The following is a 19,105-nucleotide window of genomic DNA, read 5'->3' on the forward strand; positions in this document are numbered from 1 at the left end:
GTTGTGGCAAGCGGGGGCCACTCTTCATCGCGGGGCGCGGGCCTCTCACTATCGCGGCCTCTCGTTGCGGAGCACAGGCTCCAGATGCACAGGCTCAGTAGTTGTGGCTCACGGGCCTAGTTGCTCCGCAGCATGTGGGATCCTCCCAGACCAGGGCTCGAACCCGTGTCCCCTGCATTAGCAGGCAGACTCTCAACCACTGCGCCACCCCAAATAAATGGGTTTTTAATGTCTAGATGACTACTTAACAGCGTTTACAATTACAGTTGTTTTTGTATTGCAGAAGAAGAAAGTTTAGAAATCAAAAATTTAGTGAAATTTGTAACAGTGAAAGATAACATTCACTGAGTGCTAGGAAATTACTAGAGGCCAGAAAATGTTCTCAGGTCCTTCACATCAAATGACTGTCTTATTCTCACAACAAACTAATGGGATAGATACTGCTATTGACATATTTTCTATATTTAGCAGGTGAGAAAAATAAGGCATGAGAGATGGAGCAACTTAGCCAAAAAAGAAACATTGTTGACAAGTGTATAGCTGGGCTTTGAACCAGTCTGTTTCTAGAATCCATATTTGTATCCATCATGAAATAATACTTCAAAAAGTTGTTTATTTCTTTGTCCTTTCAGCCAGGTGTATGTTTTCTACTTCTTGGGTCTTATAACCTTAATTTAAAGAACAGGCTATGGAAACCAAGGATAATTTGCTACAAAGGAAAAACACTTACATCCTTTATACATGTTATGTATTAGGCACTTTCATGTATATTTTTTTGGAGGCTAAAGGAAGGATACATCTATGAGATTTCTAGGATATTGTGGACCTAATATTAGCATTTTAAATATTTTTGTAAAATTTTCATGTCATTTGTTGATCATAAATTTTGAGATTAGAAGAAAGACTGAATTAAGTAAGATGAGAAAGAATGCAATCACTCAGAAAACCTAAAATTCTTCCCTATGTTTTCTGAGTTTACCGTTCAATTCAGGAGTTCTCTTTTTCATTTTATTTTTAATGTTATACTCCCCAAATTGCTAGTCGATTGTTTGGAGGAGTAAGCTCTTCCCTGGGGGTCAGGCACTTTGAGAAGGTGTCTTAACTCTGAACTGCTTTAGGAAGCAGCTTTGTGCCTGCTGGTAATACGTCTTTGTAACATCAGTGCTGTGGGAAGACAGAGCCAGAAATACACCCAAGTTGCAAGTGACTGAGTACAAGGGAGGTTATACCATCTACTAAATCTAAATCTGAGACCCTCTATGCCAATTTAAGTGTGTCCTTTTTTTCCCCTCATCTTCTCATAGTAACAGGAATTAATTTGAATCTTCAACTGCTATTAAAGACTCTAACCCAGGCAATTGATAGGGTGGCTGTGGGAAAACTGAGGTTAATATTGAACTCCACATGTGAGGCAATCATTTTTCAAATAACACGGAGCCAGAAAACAATCAAAATGTGTGGTCCAAAGTGGTCAGAGATGTTAGTTGTCATCCAGAGGGCGGAAACAGAAACCCAAGGGGTTAGTTACCCGAGAGGTCTCTCTGGGTAAATCCTGAGCTACCAAGCCAGGAAGGAGCACCTTGCTTCTCCCTGGGTACTGCTGATAGAAAGCCTGTCCTGAAAAATTCTCTGGAACACACATCAGAAATGAATTAAAGAAAGAGGAAATAGTGTTCTTGCTGGATGGTCTCAGGATTTAGGCTGGATTTGATCTGGAGCTATGGGTTTTTATTTTTTAGATGATAATAACAACACTGATGGAACTGAACATGATGTCATATTTATTTGCTTTGTTACTTCAGATGCACCTGGTGTTTGTTGTTGTTATCGATGACTTGCAGTTCTGTGATCCTATTAACACAAGCCTCTTAGCACCGTTCGTCCACCCCAAACTGTCCTCCCCTGCCTTCTTAAAAAATGGTGCTGTTCACTTCTGATCTTCCCAGGGCAGTTCAAAAGCATTCATAATCCTCAGGATTCAGCTCTTTATTCACTATTTCCTCTTTCTAAGGCTCTCTCTTTTGATGAAACAATCCCCTTGCTCTTCATCTGGCCAGATGGGCAGATGAACAGTGCTCCCCAGAGCTCTGCACAAAGACCCTGTAAAGAGTTTGGGGAAAAAATACTGCTGCTAAGTGGAGCCTAATTGTGCCAGAGCCGCAGTGCTTTTCCACTGCACTGGTGCCACTGACCTGTGAACTGCAAGCTCTCTTTCTCTGCACAAAGACTTACCTTCTCATCGGTCCCGTCATCATCACCCTTCTTCATTAAGCAAATGGTCCATGGAAGGAATTATTGCTAAGGGGTAAAAACCTCTAAACGACAAGGTAGGAACCCTGGGCTTTGCTTTCTATCATATAACACAATTAAATGGGTCTTTCATTTCATGAGCTGGGCAACTTTTTTTTTTTTTTAAGCAATTTATTTTTGGCTGCATTGGGTCTTCGTTGCTGCATGCGGGCTTTCTCTATTTGCAGCGAGCAGGAGCAACTTTGAGACTTAATATCTTGTCTTATACCTTAATATTATCTTAATATCTTAATAAATTAATATCTTACGTCTTCCTATAGTATTTTCTACTAGGCAGCTTCTTAGAAATGCTGTAATAAATGCACAATAAAGGATGTTAAATGTTCCCTTGATCACCCACGCTATATATTGCACTGTACCAGATGCTACTTATATCCTTAATGTCCTAAAGCATGTTAAGTTCTATCCTTTCCATCCCCAGAAAGAATTTTATAGCTATTATATCACTTTGTCTTCATAAAAAATCCTGCAATCTATGCAAGACAAATATTATCTCCATTTTTCAGATTAAAAAACTCAAATTCATGGACTTTAAATAATTTAAGTTTCCAAAGTAGCGAGAAGACTCGAATGAGAGTCTTCTGACCGTCACTTGTTGGCCCTGTTGACTGCAACACAATACACTTTAGTTTCTGAAAATTCTATAAAACACTTCTTGGCTCTCATTTTGTATTGTGTTTGAAAGAGTGCATGTGTATTGCTTCCTCATTGATGCTGTATTTGAATGGCCATCCTCACAGACCAAATTTTTAGCTCGTGAACTTGAAAATCGTATTCTGAATTCTAGCAATTTATATTTACATATTTGCTAGTGGTTTCTGCGATCGGTCAGACTCTGAGTAGCCATACAGATAATATGTGAAACGTGCCATTCCAGAACAAATTTGCACCACCAGTTTCTCCTTTAAAGTATAGATATTCATGTTTCTAAAGACAATGCTGTTGGAAGACTTTATTATTATTATTTTTTTAATAACGATGTTCTTTGGCTTCAGGGACTTGAAGTTGTCATGGACCAGAGGATCTATTTTCTGTCTTTAAATGTTGATGATATCCTATTTAATGTATTAGTTGTTGGGCATAGATTCAAGATAAGAATTTGTGCTTGGTCGATCAGATTGTTGAGTGTATTCATGTGAACATTCATTCAGGCTCACACACTCCGGTACTCACTCACCTGGGAATTTTGCTGTACATATTTATATCTTTTGGGGTTTAAAACTCTTATTTTCTTTGGGTTTTTGTTCCTCTTTGGGTTCATTTCTTTGGAGATGAACAAGTGTCTGTGACTTTATGTCTTCCAAAACACCCATTTGAAGGAATTTTTAGCACGTTAAGTTAAACATTCTTTAAAGGAGATCCAAAGGTTCAGAAAACTTTTGTTATTTTTAGAGTTAACAGGTGTTTTTCTTTGTGACTTAGCAACTTGAGGTAGTCCATTGTCATTGTAATATTAGTACTTAATGAAGTGACTTCTAATAACTAATTTTTGAGTATTTACTATGTGCTTATTACCGTGTTAGGAGCTGTGAAAGATACATGGAAATATATACTACATACCATTTTTACCATGAATTTAGTTGAACAATCAAGATAGACATTAACCGATTAACCAAATAGAAAGCAGTTTAATATACTATATCATAGAACACGCATTTTTTAACAAATCAGGAGGTTTGGTGGGTAAACCAAATCCTTGGTATAATTCTTGATAGCCATTTCAACTTTCTATTTAGTAAGACTGAATAAAGTATCTAAACAGCTCATAAATAAAAATGCCATCTAATTTAAAGATTAAATACCTACAAATCATGTTTTTAGCAATCAGGTAAGGTGTGCAAATCAAATACGTTTGTTTAGTTGGGACAATTCAGAGCTCTCATATATTTTAAAGAATTTTGACACACTTTAACTTACTCAGGAATGGAGTAATTAAAAATACCAACAGTAAATAATCTGATTAAAAGTACCTTTATTGGCACAGGAGCTATAGAGTCTGAGAAAGATAAAAAAGACCACAACCAAAGGTACCTTCAGTTGATGGCTCTCATAAATGAATTTTGTTCTTAAGGTGATCAAATCAATCAATTTTATAATAAAAGAAATGAGCCTTGTGGAGATTTGATGACGCATCTATTTCACCTGAGTTTCACTGCAGGGTTTTCCTGGTTACTACCACCTGTGCATCCCAAAAGCATTCTGCAACTGCAAAATATTTCAGCTACAGACTTGTGCTAAAACTTGTATGAATTGATATCAAGGAATTTCAAGTAACGAGCCTCTTATAAATTATGATCAAAAACACTTGAGAAGGGTCTAAAGAAAAGGAAAGAACATTAGCACAACTATCTTATAAGTGCCAGTCATGTCTAACTTCTCCTGTAGCTAGTGGTTTACAAATGCCTTTTTGTCAGCAGTATTTTGTAATTAAATTGTATGGGAGACTTCAATATATAAACAGATAAAAGTTTAACTGTTTTGGTGGAAGAGGGAAGAGTCTGTCTAGGTTAGATGCTCCCTCTCTCCCCACTCCTCTCCAAAGCCGGGCTCTTCAGAATCCTTGGTTGAATTATAGGGTTTAGTTTCTCCAATGAGGCAATCTGTTTTCTGGAACCATCATCCTGGGTCACATGATTTTCTCAAGTTCTCATAAATCAGCTCCACAGACATTGTATGGTCCTGAGTTTAAATTGATGTTATTGAGACTGTGGAACTCAGGAGTTTTTGGAACCAATGCTAACATGAAGCGGCCTGCTAACACAAAGTAGAGGTAGGGTGGAAAGGAATCCTGGTGGCCTTTGATTCCTTTGCCCCCTAGTCCAGAAATCCAGCTGACTCCTTGCCTTCGCAGTAGCCTGGCTGGTCAAACTTTTCTCCAAATTCCTTTCTGCTAAAAGCTAGTTCAAGCTGCTTCTTCTTTACTTGCAATAGTCTGGATTTAATACGAAAACCATAACCATGGTTATGATGTTGTTTTTATTCTAACAACATTTATAGAATCTGTTCCATGTGAGATAATACGAAAATGAACATGTCACAGTCTGCCAATATAGACATGAAAATTTAGTAAGAGAATCTGGAATATAAAGCCATAATTTCAATGCAAAATCATGGCTAACTATGTTTCTGTATGACCAATGATTCCACAAGTCATTCTGGGAAAATTGTCACTGAAGCCAGGTAAACTTTCTATCTGCTCCCTGCTAAAATACTTTTTCTCCCCATTTATTTAATTTCATTTCATTCTGTGAAGGAAAAATCAACTGCTTAGAAAACTGGAGAAATTGAAGATTATTCTCAGGATACATCTTATTTGGAGGAACTGGAGAAACACAGATTTTCAGTTTGGTGAGTAACTATATCCTGTCTTTCTATTTAAAAATTTAAATCCATTAAATTCAACAAGTCTTCACTCATTTTATTCTTTTATTAGTCATTTATTCAACAAATATTGATCGCATGCTTATTACAAGCTATGTGTTATGTGCCCTGATTTGGGAAAGCTCATAGTCCAATGAAATATATGTATGCTTAAACATCAGAGTAATATGATAACACTTTAAAAAAGAAAAAAAAGAATGCACACATAAACACCTGGAGAACACGATGGCTTGAATTCGCTTGAGAATGGTGAAGGATTTTTCAGAAAAAGTTTGAGCCAGATCTTGGGGAGAAGACTACAGTGGAGAAATACTGACAATTTGATGTGGGCAGTGTCCAGAGATGGAGTTGGGAGGATGGCTGGGGCTGATACACATTCCAAACCTTAGTTCACTTAAGATCTAAGCAGATCATAGTTACTGCTCTCTCTTCCTGGCGATGTGTATACAGGTATATCTGTCTATGCAAGCATACATATAACAAACATGAAAAAATACATAGAAAAGTGAGCAGTGGAGCTTCTCAGAGGTAACGATTACAGGATTTTTCAGTGGTGGGATTCATCAAGGATGAGGGAAGGAACCACAGTAAGTGGCTGTGTGACACGTGGAGTAACCTAGGAAACAGGAAGAAATGGAGTAGCCTGTCAAAGTCGTCTCCTCCAAACCACGGCCTCTCTGCTCTTCAAGATCCATGCTCTGAATGGTTTTCCCCCTGGGAATTTATCTGCCTTATGATTTGGTTCCTGAAGATTTTTCTCTTACTCTTCCATCCTGGAACTATCATCAGGAGGAATGGTAGCAGCTCAAATTTCCTTTATCCAGAGTCACATTTTTATAAGTCCTACTGGTTTTCACTTAAATGCAAAAGTCTCAATAATTTCACCAGTGCTTTCCTGAAGCAGCTGAAGTACGGTGTTCAGGTTAACCAATGAGTTGTTCTCTTGATCAAGAGATGCAGGCTTGTGCTTAAGAAACAGGGAGATGTGCATTTCTCTAATGATTAATGATGTTGAGCATCCTTTCATGTGTTTGTTGGCAGTCTATGTATCTTCTTTGGAGAAATGTCTGTTTAGGTCTTCTGCCCATTTTTGGATTGGGTTGGTTGTTTTTTTGTTATTGAGCTGCATGAGCTGCTTATAAATTTTGGAGATTAATCCTTTGTCAGTTGCTTCATTTGAAAATATTTTCTCCCATTCTTAGGGTTGTCTTTTGGTCTTGTTTATGGTTTCCTTTGCTGTGCAAAAGCTTTGAAGTTTCATTAGGTCCCATTTGTTTATTTTTGGTTTTATTTCCATTACTCTAGGAGGTGGTGCAAAAAGGATCTTGCTGTGATTTATGTCATAGAGTGTTCTGCCTATGTTTTCCTCTAAGAGTTTGATAGTTTCTGGCCTTACATTTAGGTCTTTAATCCATTTTGAGCTTATTTTGTGTATGGTGTTAGGGAGTGATCTAATCTCATACTTTTATATGTACCTGTCCAGTTTTCCCAGCACCACTTATTGAAGAGGCTGTCCTTTCTCCACTGTGCATTCCTGCCTCGTTTATCAAAGATAAGGTGACCATATGTGTGTGGGTTTATCTCTGGGCTTTCTATCCTGTTCCATTGTGGATAAAGAAGATGTGGCACATATATACAATGGACTATTACTCGGCCATAAAGGGAAACGAAGTTGAGCTATTTGCAATGAGGTGGATAGACCTAGAGTCTGTCATACAGAGTGAAGTAAGTCAGAAAGAGAAAGACAAATACCGTATGCTAACACGTATATATGGAATTTAAGAAAAAAAAAAATGTCGTGAAGAACCTAGGGGTAAGACAGGAATAAAGACAGAGACCTACTAGAGAATGGACTTGAGAATATGGGGAGGGGGAAGGGTAAGCTGTGACAAAGCACGAGAGAGGCATGGACATATATACACTACCAAGCGTGGGGTGGATGGCTGGTGGGAAGCAGCCGCATAGCACAGGGAGGTCAGCTCGGTGCTTTGTGACTGCCTGGAGGGGTGGGATAGGGAGGGTGGGAGGGAGGGAGATGCAGGAGGGAAGAGATATGGGAACGTATGTATAGGTATAACTGATTCACTTTGTTATAAAGCAGAAACTAACACACCATTGTAAAGCAATTATACTCCAATAAAGATGTAAAAAAAAAAAAAGAAACAGGGAGATGCAAGAGGGAGGAGAAATGGGAATATACGTATATGTATAGCTGATTCACTTTGTTATACGGCAGAAACTAACACACCATTGTAAAGCAATTATACTCCAATAAAGATGTTAAAAAAAAAAAAGAAAGAAACGTCAGGCAGGAAGGGAAGTCAAAAAGCCCAGGAAACAAGAAATATGCATGCCTCTTCTAGGAAAAAAAAAGTAGATAAGAAATGCAACTTTCAAATAATAAAAAGACAAGCTCCCCGTCCTTAAGAAACTCTTGTTTGTGATGGTCTCTATGGGGAGGGTGACAAGTACATTAATTCAGTAAAATAGCTGCCAGAGCAGAGGTACCAAGTGCTCAGTATGGTGTGCAGATAGGAGAGCTGGAGCTTCTGTTGACCACGTGCAAAATTCTCAGTCCCTGTCTGAAGCTCTCAGGCTCCCAGCTCCCGCATTTGTCCCTGTTGCCTCTCCACGCTTTCTCTGATGACTCAGCTCTCTGTTGGGATGACTTTTCAGAGTCCAGTGTATGCAACTTCACAATGTCACTCTTACTTTACACATAAAGTATAAAAGCTTCAGAGCTTCCAAGGATCTCAGAGCTTCAGTTTCCAATAGATCTTTTTTTTTTTTTTTTTTTTTTTGCGGTACGCCGGCCTCTCACTGTTGTGGCCTCTCCCGTTGCGGAGCACAGGCTCCGGACACGCAGGCTCAGCGGCCATGGCTCACGGGCCCAGCCGCTCTGCGGCATGTGGGATCTTCCCGGACCGGGGCACGAACCCGTGTCCCCTGCATCGGCAGGCGGACTCTCAACCACTACGCCACCAGGGAAGCCCTTCCAATAGATCTTTTAAGAAGCAACTCTCAGGCGTTGCTCCTTTAGTAGGTAAACTCATTGTCTAAGTCGTGATGAGGGACTGGCAAGTATAACCACCAAGACAGATTCTGCCCTCTATCTGTTTTTGTAAATAAAGTTTAACTGGAACTCAGACACACCCCTATGGTTACATATTATCTTCGTTTTTCTCTATAATGGCAGAATTGAATAGTTGGGGCAAGGACAGTACAGTCCACAAAGTTTAGAATATTTACTTCCTAGCTCTTTACCAAAAAAGTTTGTTCACCCTTCCTCTATCCTGACCTCAGTGTTTCTCTATTGTTCTCTTGTGATTAGGCAGGACACAGCACGGGAAGCTCGTCTCTGTTCTGTGTCTGAGGCTTTAGCTGAGGCAGCTCCAATACCTGGCATCTGACTTGGGTTCCTTAATTGAGGCTGTACGTCTGAAACCTCACTTCCTGCTCTCAGCTGAGCTTCTCATTTTTCCACTTCTCTCCCCTGATGCTTGGGCTTCCTCTCAGCTTATTGCGGTTCCAAGTAGCATCTTTCCAAGCAGAGAAGGTGGGAACTGCAGATCTCTTAAGGTCAAGCCTTCAAAGTTACACAGTGACTCCCACTGTATTCTGTTGGTCAAAACACATCACAGGGGCTTTCCTGGTGGCACAGTGGTTGAGAGTCCACCTGCCGATGCAGGGGACACGTGCCCCGGTCCGGGAAGATCCCACATGCCGCAGAGCGGCTGGGCCCGTGAGCCATGGCCACTGAGCCTGCGCATCTGGAGCCTGTGCTCCGCAACAGGAGAGGCCACAGCGGTAAGAGGCCCGCGTACCGCAAAAAACAAAACAAAACAAAACAAAAAAAACAATACATCACAGGGCCAGATGGGCAGAATAGACTACATCTCCTGATGCAAAATTGGGACAGTGACATTGCAAAAGAACAAGCTGGGATGGGAGATATTGCGTGGCCATGTTTGGAAACAGCCTATCACATTCTGCTTCATTCATTTCTGTGTGCACAAGCAAATAAGAAGCAATGAAAGAGTGTAGGTTTTGTGGATAGACCTGGGCATGAATTCCCTTTTTGCTGCTGCCATGTAACATTGAATCAGTTAAAGTCTCTGAGGCTGTTTTCTCCTGTATCAAATTGGAATAATAATAGCTATATGGTGGGACTTTATGTTTATTGTGAAAACTGAGAGATAATATATATAAGACAGCCTGTATAGTCACTGGAACATTTAGTTTTTTAATAAAGGCAACTAATATTAACATTAATAATAATACATTTTGAAGAAAATGTCTTTTCCAAAGGTTAAAATGGAGGGCATTTGTCACCTGAGGATGACACATCTGCTTTCCTTTCTGTTCTTCAAACACACCACGGTCTTTAACGCATCAGAACCTTTGTACTTGTACAGATGTACTTTGTACATCTGGAATGTTCTCTCAGTTCTTAGTAGGATGGAAGGCAGTACATACTGCAAGTCTCAGCTTAGATTTTCCCTCCTAGAGAAGCCTTTCCTGACAATCCTATATAAAGTAGTACCTGCCCCTCTCTGGTTATTTACTTTCTCATCACCTTGTTTGTCTCCTTTAAAGTACTTACCACAATATAAGTTAATCTTTTATATTTATATTTATTCCACTTATTTGCATGTTTCTGCTTCCTCTCACTAAAAAGAAGCTGTAGGCAGGCAGAAACCCTTCTTGTCTGGTCACTCCTGGGTCTCCGGCCCTAGTTCTAAAATACCTAGTTTATAATAGTCAACCAGTAGATATTTATTGGGTGAATGAATAAAAGGATAAGTGAGTGGTCGCTCAGCTTGTCTCTCTCCCAACCTCCTTGGTTGTCCTACCTGTTTGTTTACTCCCAGTCTCTCCCTTCTCTTGAAATTGCTATCATTAAAAAAAAAAGTAACATGGGATAATTAACCACTCTAAACGTTTCTTTTTAAACCAGGGTTGAGGATATGGGGGCTGCTGAGACCTCTATAAACCTGTGTTTTAAATGGTCTGAGATACAATCTGAACAATTTCCTTGATGTTTTATTAGATCTGGTAAATCATTTATTGGGGCAGCCTTTACCTAAATCCTCTCCAAATCCCCATAAAATTCATTTAACACAGAATACTCTCCTACCCAGCTTCAAAGATATATATGATATTGTGTGGGAAGTTTCTGCTGCTCTAGTGCAGTAAGTTTAAGTGTAGGTATTTTCTTTCTCTGTCTTATATGGTCTACCCTTTCCTCTTCCCCCAACCCCCCTACCATGCCTCGTTTAAACATGCTGATGTTGGTAAACTTGGTAGATTGTTAAGGTTTCAGTAAATCACAGCTTCCATTGTTTTTTTTAATGTATAAGACCTCTAGCTAGTCAGATGCAAGTTTACATTGTTTGTAGCTGCCAATCATTTTTTTAAAAGCTTCCAAAACATAATTTTAAGACTGTTAGATTTTCTCAACCAGAAAGATAACCAACTAAGTTGCCTCTGAGTGTGTAAAAGAGAGCACCATTCCAGCACATCTCACCCCAGTGGGCCTGCTGCCCGTAGTGTCAGGTGATCACAGATGAAAGTCTTCTGGGCTGTTTCTGGTGGAGTTTGCATCACAGCCATCTTTTCTGGGTCTCAAAGCCTGCCCTTGCAGGATGTTTATGTTTTCTCTTTGGGATGTATGCTGTTGTGAGAGGATGACTCTTCTCTTCATATTTTATTTTATATTTTATTTTTTTTTAAGATTTTTCTTTTGATGTGGACCATTTTTAAAGTCTTTACTGAATTTGTTACAATATTGCTTGTTTTGTTTTTGGTTTTTTTTTGGCCCCAGGGCATGTGGGATCTTAGCTCCCTGACCAGAGATCGAACCTGCACCCCCTGCACTGGAAGGTGAAGTCTTAACCGCTGGGCCACCAGGGAAGTCCCCTTCTCATATTTTAGATAACATGAGATATCCAAGGTATCCCTTGATACTTTTGTACTAACTGGTTTATTTCCATCATTACCCCTTTGCTGGTTGGCTCTATCTGTTACACCCTGCATATCTTCATGCCACTCAGCATGTGGTAATTAGGTGTTCAGTAAGTCCCCTCCCAGCCTAGACAGCAAGTTTAATAAGTTTCACAGGGATAGAGATCTGTCTATCGTGTTCTTCATGGCCTACTCACAACGATTGATAAATTACAAGCACTTAATAAATATTTATTGAATTAATACATAAAAAATAAGGGTAAATGAAGAATTTTGGCATTTCCAGAAGTTGTTCTGGAGAAAAGACCAATGGGACAAAATGTAGATTTTCTGGGCCAGTTTGTCTGTGGTGGCTACTGTTTCCACCTGTTCGGCATGTTTCTTCCCCAGGTTGCTTCACTCACCCTCTTTTATGATTGCAGACCCTCCCCCCTCACACACATACACATACCTACATACCCCAAGGGCATATGAGCTGTGATGTGTATTATGTTCCTAGGACAACTATGATTGATTAAGGGATGGGCACATGACCTGAACCAGGCCACGAAAGCACTTTCGCAGGATTTTATATTTTGTTACTTGGCAATAGAAATTCTATCTTCTCTCTAAGGTTTTAAGCTGGAATGATTTAAGTTTGATACTCTCTGTGGCCACGGCCACCAATTTACCATCCCTACTCCCTCTACCACCTCTTATTAATATTTAGCATTTATAACCTATTTGAAACCAGTAGATGTGAGAGTCTCACTGATGCTTTGTAGGTGATGCATTTTCTGTTCTAGTCAAACTAATAAAAGTGTGTCCTAGAGGCTACCTCAAGTTCACATTAATGATGGATAAAATTATATGCATACCTAAGAACATGTATTTCAGGTCAAAAAATATATTGTCCACCGGGAAGCTTTTATTTTATTTTATTTTCCTATGAGAGGAAAGACTTCAGGGAGAAAGTTTACAATGTCCACTCAGTTAATTACATAAATAAGCACTCATTTGCTTGTGTAGGCAGAGCCTTAGCACCTCACTGCCTGTGGAGTGAATTGGGTTCCCTGCTTCCTAATGCATTCCCTTCATCCCTGCACAGTGATTTCTCCCATGGAGTCAGCCAGATTATGTGTTAAGTTCCTCTGGAAGTAGTGCCAATGACTGCTTCTAGGCAGTGGATATCACTCTGGTAGTTTAAAGAAGTCAACATAGTTTTCAGAGGTACCTAACTTGTAATTGGGGAGAGGGTTCCATAACAAGACAATCTCAGAATCTTTCCATTAACACTCAAATACGACTGGGTGGGTAAGCGACCAGAGAATCACACACTTTTAGAGCAGGAAGGGATCTTGGGGAAGATTTAGTTCAGCCCCGTTGGTTTATACCAGTATAAACCTGAGACCAGTAGCAGTTAAGTGACTGGCCTTAGGTAAGTCAGCTAATAAGGAATGGAAATGGGATTAGAACCCACTTCCTTTCAATCTCAATTCAGTCCCAATTATAAAAGAAAGAAATTCTTCCTAGAACTCGGCTAGTCGTTTAATAGTTTCCTGTTTCTATCAGTTGCAGGCTGCTTTGATATTTATTAATACATTGAGGAGAAAGTGCTGATTCTTAGGAAAAGGCATATAATGGATTAATGTAAATTTCCTCCTGCCAAGGGGGTGAGTAGAGGGCTCATGCCAAGATGTTTGCTAACTGCACATGTTGCTGGCCACACAGAATGACATCTTTTTTGTGTTCTAGGCCAGGCATTTATGTGGCTGACCTACATTTGTTGCTTAGGGAAGGTATGAGTTAACTAACAGGAAAGTTATTCTTTAACAAAAGTGATACACTTGCCTTTTTATAACTCACATGTGATTTGACATTGAAATAAAATGCAGATGCTACTTTGGCGTATTCCCTGTTGTGCTTTTCCAAAACACCTTCACATATGGTCTGCCTCATTCCTGAGAAATGACTTGTTGTTTATGTCATACAAACAGAACAGATTGATTTTACAGTGAGTAAGGAGGATGATGAATTGTACGTTGGAGAGAAATCCTTGTCTCGGTAATCTAAACACTTGAAAATAAATGTTGCCTTTTGGAAAAGGCTCTCGTGACCTGCCCATGATCCCTTCAGTGTATGCTCCCTTCCTAAGGGTTAAGTAGACATACACATGCGATCTCAGCAAATAAAAGAGTAGTTACAACACTGCAAAATATAATTTTTCTTTTCACCATTTAAATATATCCTGAGACCTAACGGTTGAAAGAAATGGCGGAGTTGTCCCAAAGAACCAACCCCAAATATCTACTGCAATATTGTATCCGCACTATGACCAGAATAAAATGTTTCTCATCTTGGTAGGAGAGTAGTATTATTTCTTTATTTATCAAGTGATTTTTTTTTTAATATCTTTACTGGAGTATAATTGCTTTCCATTGTTGTGTTAGTTTCTGCTGTATAACAAAGTGAATCAGCTATACATATACATATATCCCCATAACTCCTCCCTCTTGCGTCTCCTTCCCTCCCACCCTCCCTATCCCACCCCTCTAGGTGGTCACAAAGCACTGAGCTGTTCTCCTTGTGCTATGTGGCTGCTTCCCACTAGCGATCTATTTTACATTTGGTGGTGTATATATGTCAATGCCACTCTTTCACTTCGTCCCAGCTTCCCCTTCCCCCTCCCCGTGTCCTCAAGTCCATTCTCTACGTCTACATCTTTATTCCTGTCCTGCCCCTAGGTTCTTCAGAACCATTTTTTTTCTTTTTTAGATTCTATATATATGTGTTAGCATACGGTGTTTTAAACATAAAACTCATGCTAAGAAGCTTTCTTAGGCGCCTCCAACGTTTACCCCTTCAGAATTATTCTGCACAACACAGAAAAAATAATCTTGTGTGCTCACTCTTCTGACAATAGGCTAACAACATGCACTTCTGCAGAATTTTACAGTTTTAAATCTCTTTATTTCATTCCCATACCTTTCCTTTTTCCATTTGGTATTCACAATACCCTGGTGATAGATATTCCTAACCCCATTTTACACATCATCTAACCAAAGTCCAGAGAGATTAGGTGACTTATTTTCCAACACTCAACTAGTTCATCTGTGTTCCTTTCCAGTTCTCTTTCCACTATAGCATATCACCTACCTGGCTGGCCTCAGAGTCATAAGGAGACTTTATTGTGTGCATCTAGTGGCTTTTAAAAAATAATGTTTTAAAGTATTACTGGCATATTCCACAGAGTTGGGTGGATGTGAGTGAAGAAAAGATGCCATGGAGGAGGGATGCTAACCAAGTCAGCTCTAGAATGGCACATCAGAGCAAATCCCTGTGGAGGAATATTCCTGACAGTAATTTATCAAAGATCCACATGCAATTACGTTGTTATTGACTGATGTCTCTATCTTATTAGGTATGGCTAAAGCATGACCATCTAATCCTACTAAGAAGGAATACATCTTAGTGGCTAATTATATAGGCTCTGGGGCTGTAATACCTAAACCCAAACAAATTAGCTTTACGAATTACTAGTTGAGTAAACTTAGACAAGTTTCTCAAACTCTTTGTACCTCAGTTTCTGTAAAAAAAAAAAAAAAACTTTAAAATCTTTAAAATGGAGCTAGTAGTACTTGCCTTATTTTAGTGAATTCATATCTGTATGTTAAAAATAAATGGGACAGTGTAAATGCTCATAGCACATAGTAAATGCTCAATACATGTTAGCTATTATTACTGAAGGAGGCTTCCCTCCTCTCTACTACCCTCCACAATGAGCTGCTTTCCAGCCTATGTTTTTTTGTTTGTTTGTTTGTTTTTGCGGTACACGGGCCTCTCACTGTTGTGGCCTCTCCCGTTGCAGAGCACAGGCTCCGGACGCGCAGGCTCAGCGGCCATGGCTCACGGGCCCAGCTGCTCCGCGGCATGTGGGATCTTCCCGGACCGGGGCACAAACCCGTGTCCCCTGCATCGGTAGGTGGACTCTTAACCACTGCACCACCAGGGAAGCCCCAGCCTATATTTTAACTATGAAAATAATGACCTGTTTATTTTTGAGAAACAAAGTATTTTCTAGTAAATAAAAGACCTGCATACAGTGCTATATGTCAATTATATCTCAATAAAACTGAGAGAAAAAAGTATAAAAGAAAAAAATAAATAAAAGAAGCCTTTCCCCTAAACAAACAAACAAACAAATAAATAAAAGACTGCAGGGGGAAAATCAGATGTTAATGGTAGAAAAGAGATACCAGAGGAATAAATATAATGTGTTACTTTTCTATCGCTGCATAAAAAATTATACACACTTAGCAGCTTAAAATGATACACATTTTTTAATCTCATGATTTCCATGAGTCAGGGAGTCTGGGCACAGCTTAGCTGGCCCTCTGCCCGGGATCTTACAAAGCTACAATCCAGGCGTAGGCAGGGCTGCGTTTTTATCTGGAGGCTTAACAGGGGAAGAATTCCCTTCAGCTCATTCAGGTTCTTAGTAACATTCATTTCCTGCGGCTATATGATGGAGACCCTGCCTGTTGCCTGGAGGTCACCCACAGTTCCATGCAATGCGGCTCCTTTGCCATGACTATTACTTCACAAAGCCCACCTGGGGAGTCTGTCACCTCTGGGAGGTCCCCTGAAGCTTTTACCTGATTAAGTCAGGACCTCCTAGGATAAACAGGATTTGATTAACTCCAAATCCATCATTTGAGATCTAATTATTTCTACAAAACCCCTTCACTTTTGTCATGTCCTGTTGGCTAGAAGCAAGTCATTGGTCCCATGATAAGTTCTACGTGGTATCACCTTTTTCCTCATCCATGTCTGTGTAAGTAAAATAAGAGTGCAAATTTTCTTACCACTGGCATCACAGGGGAATTGAAGTCTTTGACCCTCGTGACTTCTCCTACTTATAAAAGCAGAGTTATGTGTTGTGCTGGGCGCTCCAGCAGCCATCCTTCTTCTCTATATTTCTGATCAGTGATGCTGCCTCCAGTGATGGAAAATGGTAGACACTTTCCCAGTCTGGCATGCACTCTGGGTGATCATGGACCCAGTTCTGGCCAATGAGATATAAGAAGACAGCAGCTTGGGCTTTCTTCCTCTTAAAAGGGAAACAAGCAAGAAGGAAATGCTTCTTTGTCACTCTCTTATCCCTTCCCATTTGGGCCTTTGTTGTATGGATGTGACTCTGGAAGCATCTACATGAAGAAGAAAACAGGAGAGAGACCAACCCAGCACCCTGTTATGTCGAACTATTGCTTACGACCTCCTTCCACCTGTCTCAAGGTTTATTTTACACGAGATAATTAAATGCACTTATTGTTCAGTACTCTTGGACGAACATTCTGATGCTCATAGCTTATTCAGTATTTATCAAGTTTACATGGTGTCCTAGATTCTGGACACATAGTATTGGAATCCTTTCATACTGTCTGGGATCCACCAAAGCATAGCGTGTGACTAGTTGCTTTTTAGTTTAGTACAGTTCGGAAAATGGGCGCAGTGTGGTGCAGGATGTTCTTCCCCATGGGTACCACACGATTCAGTTGGAGTGGTGGAGAATGAGGGGAGTAGAATGAGTTTAGCCAACTGTCTGGAAACCTAATATGACATCAGTGATGAGTTAAATATCCAAGAGTTTCAGATTATGAGTCAGTCCAGATTCAAGCTGTATGATTTAAATGATGCAAGGGCAAAACTGGGCAGGAAGCAATGTAGGGATTTATCTGATGCAAAAACACAAATGACCAGTGAAATAGATAATGTTCTGTTGTAATAGTTTGCAAACAGCATCAAGAAAACAATTGAGCGGGTGTATTTTGAGCTTCAGACATTGTAAATTCTTTCACTCTCATATACTTTATGCCTTCTTTAATAAGTTGGAGAGTCTTGGGCCAGCTTCATCGGTGACGGTGAGTGGTCATTCATTTCACAGTCCACTAATTTTCATGATTATTCAGTATTTTATGTTACCTAAACTGCTTTGAATTTTCTCTTACTCAAATTGTAATATGGCAATAGCTTATATAATTTGAGAATCATTAATTCAATTGGCATTCTCAACACATGGGTGTTGTACTCACCTCTCCAAAGACAAACAAGAATTTAATGTTCTTAAATGTGCTGATGGTATATAATTTTTTAAAAAAATATGCATCAGTGACCTGTTAACCTATTACGTCTTGTTGAAAAGATTCAAAGTAGAAAATTCCTAGGAAGGAAAACGATTGACGTCAATTATGGTCTAATCCTACCTTAAAGAGACAAATGTATATTTATCTTAAGTTTGTTTCTAGCTTAAGAACTGAATTCTTACATAACATGGAACAAATAACAATAACCAGGCTATTTAATATTTTAAGGCCTTTAGTTTTTAAGTATTCTCTTTGTATGACATTTTCCAGGAATATACTACAAGGACTTCTAATGCTAAGCTCCATCTCTCCACCCCTCGTTTCTACTATATTCCTCTCTACGTAAAAGTTGATGCTTCTTAACAGCTTCTTGCTGAGTTGTCATAAAATCTAAGCTAACAGTTTCAGGGAAGGACCACTTACTATATTTCAAGGCTACCCAACTCATTTTGGACATTTTGACAGTTCAAAAGTTTTTACTAATATTGAGTTAAAATCCACATCCCTGTTTCTTAAATTATTAGTACCAGTTTAATTCATTAAAATCCCAAGTCAAAAGCCAATCTATTTATTCCTCTATTTATCTCCTATCAATCAATCAATCTATCTTTGCATTTATCTCAGAATTTAAAGATTTGTTAAATATCACCTAGATCAATTAGTTATCAGATTATCTCAATTTCAATATCCCTCACCATTTTCTTATCCAATCACCTCTCTATAGGAATGAGAAACTTACCACTAAGTAAACAGAGCTCTACACAGATGGTTTGGAAGAATTCAAGGATGGGTACACATGTAGCTTCCATCTCTTAGGAGCCCAAAGAACAAGAAAAGTATACTATTTTCATTTAAGGACTAAAAGAAAATAATGGTTTAGTTTATTTATGGATGTGGTAGATATTACCTTGCTCCTAGATATCTAGTTCTCTCCTTCTGGACACACAGAAGACTGCATTCTTTAGTCCCTTTGCAGGTGAGCAAATTCATTTGAACTCATATGGTCAACCAGTTAGGAACAAAATTGATGCGTGTCTGCTTGTGCAAAGCATTTAATTGCTAGGGTGAGACCTGCTCTGTTCCTTCCCTTGCATGGTGGTTATGGAGGAGGCCTTGTGTGGAGATGGCAAGATGAACAGATCAAAGCAGCTTGGATCACAGAATTCTCATATGGAAGAAAGAACATCTGCCCTGCAGCAAACTTTTCATGAATAAGGAATAAACTTTTGTTGTATTAAGTCATTGAGATGTGGGAGTTGCTACCATAGCATGAGTTAGTCTACATTAATTAATCCAATGGTCAACTCTAAAGGTCTGCATTCCCTAGA

At 39.3% G+C, this 19,105-nt stretch overlaps 1 protein-coding gene across 1 annotated transcript in view; it reads left to right on the top strand.

Moving 5' to 3' along the window:
* LOC309967681 (uncharacterized protein) overlaps positions 1-19,105 on the top strand; it is a gene marked incomplete at both ends in the record, with an annotated part of 268,712 nt that overhangs the window by 122,598 nt on the left and 127,009 nt on the right. Inside the window, one exon of the mRNA XM_082848441.1 lies at positions 5,582-5,658. Coding sequence (XP_082704567.1) covers positions 5,582-5,658 — 77 coding nt within the window. The remainder of the gene's footprint in view (positions 1-5,581; positions 5,659-19,105) is intronic.

This window comes from Leucopleurus acutus (genome assembly GCF_964270905.1).
Source record: "Leucopleurus acutus genome assembly, chromosome: 10".
In the NCBI taxonomy this organism is placed as follows: Eukaryota; Metazoa; Chordata; class Mammalia; order Artiodactyla; family Delphinidae; genus Leucopleurus; species Leucopleurus acutus.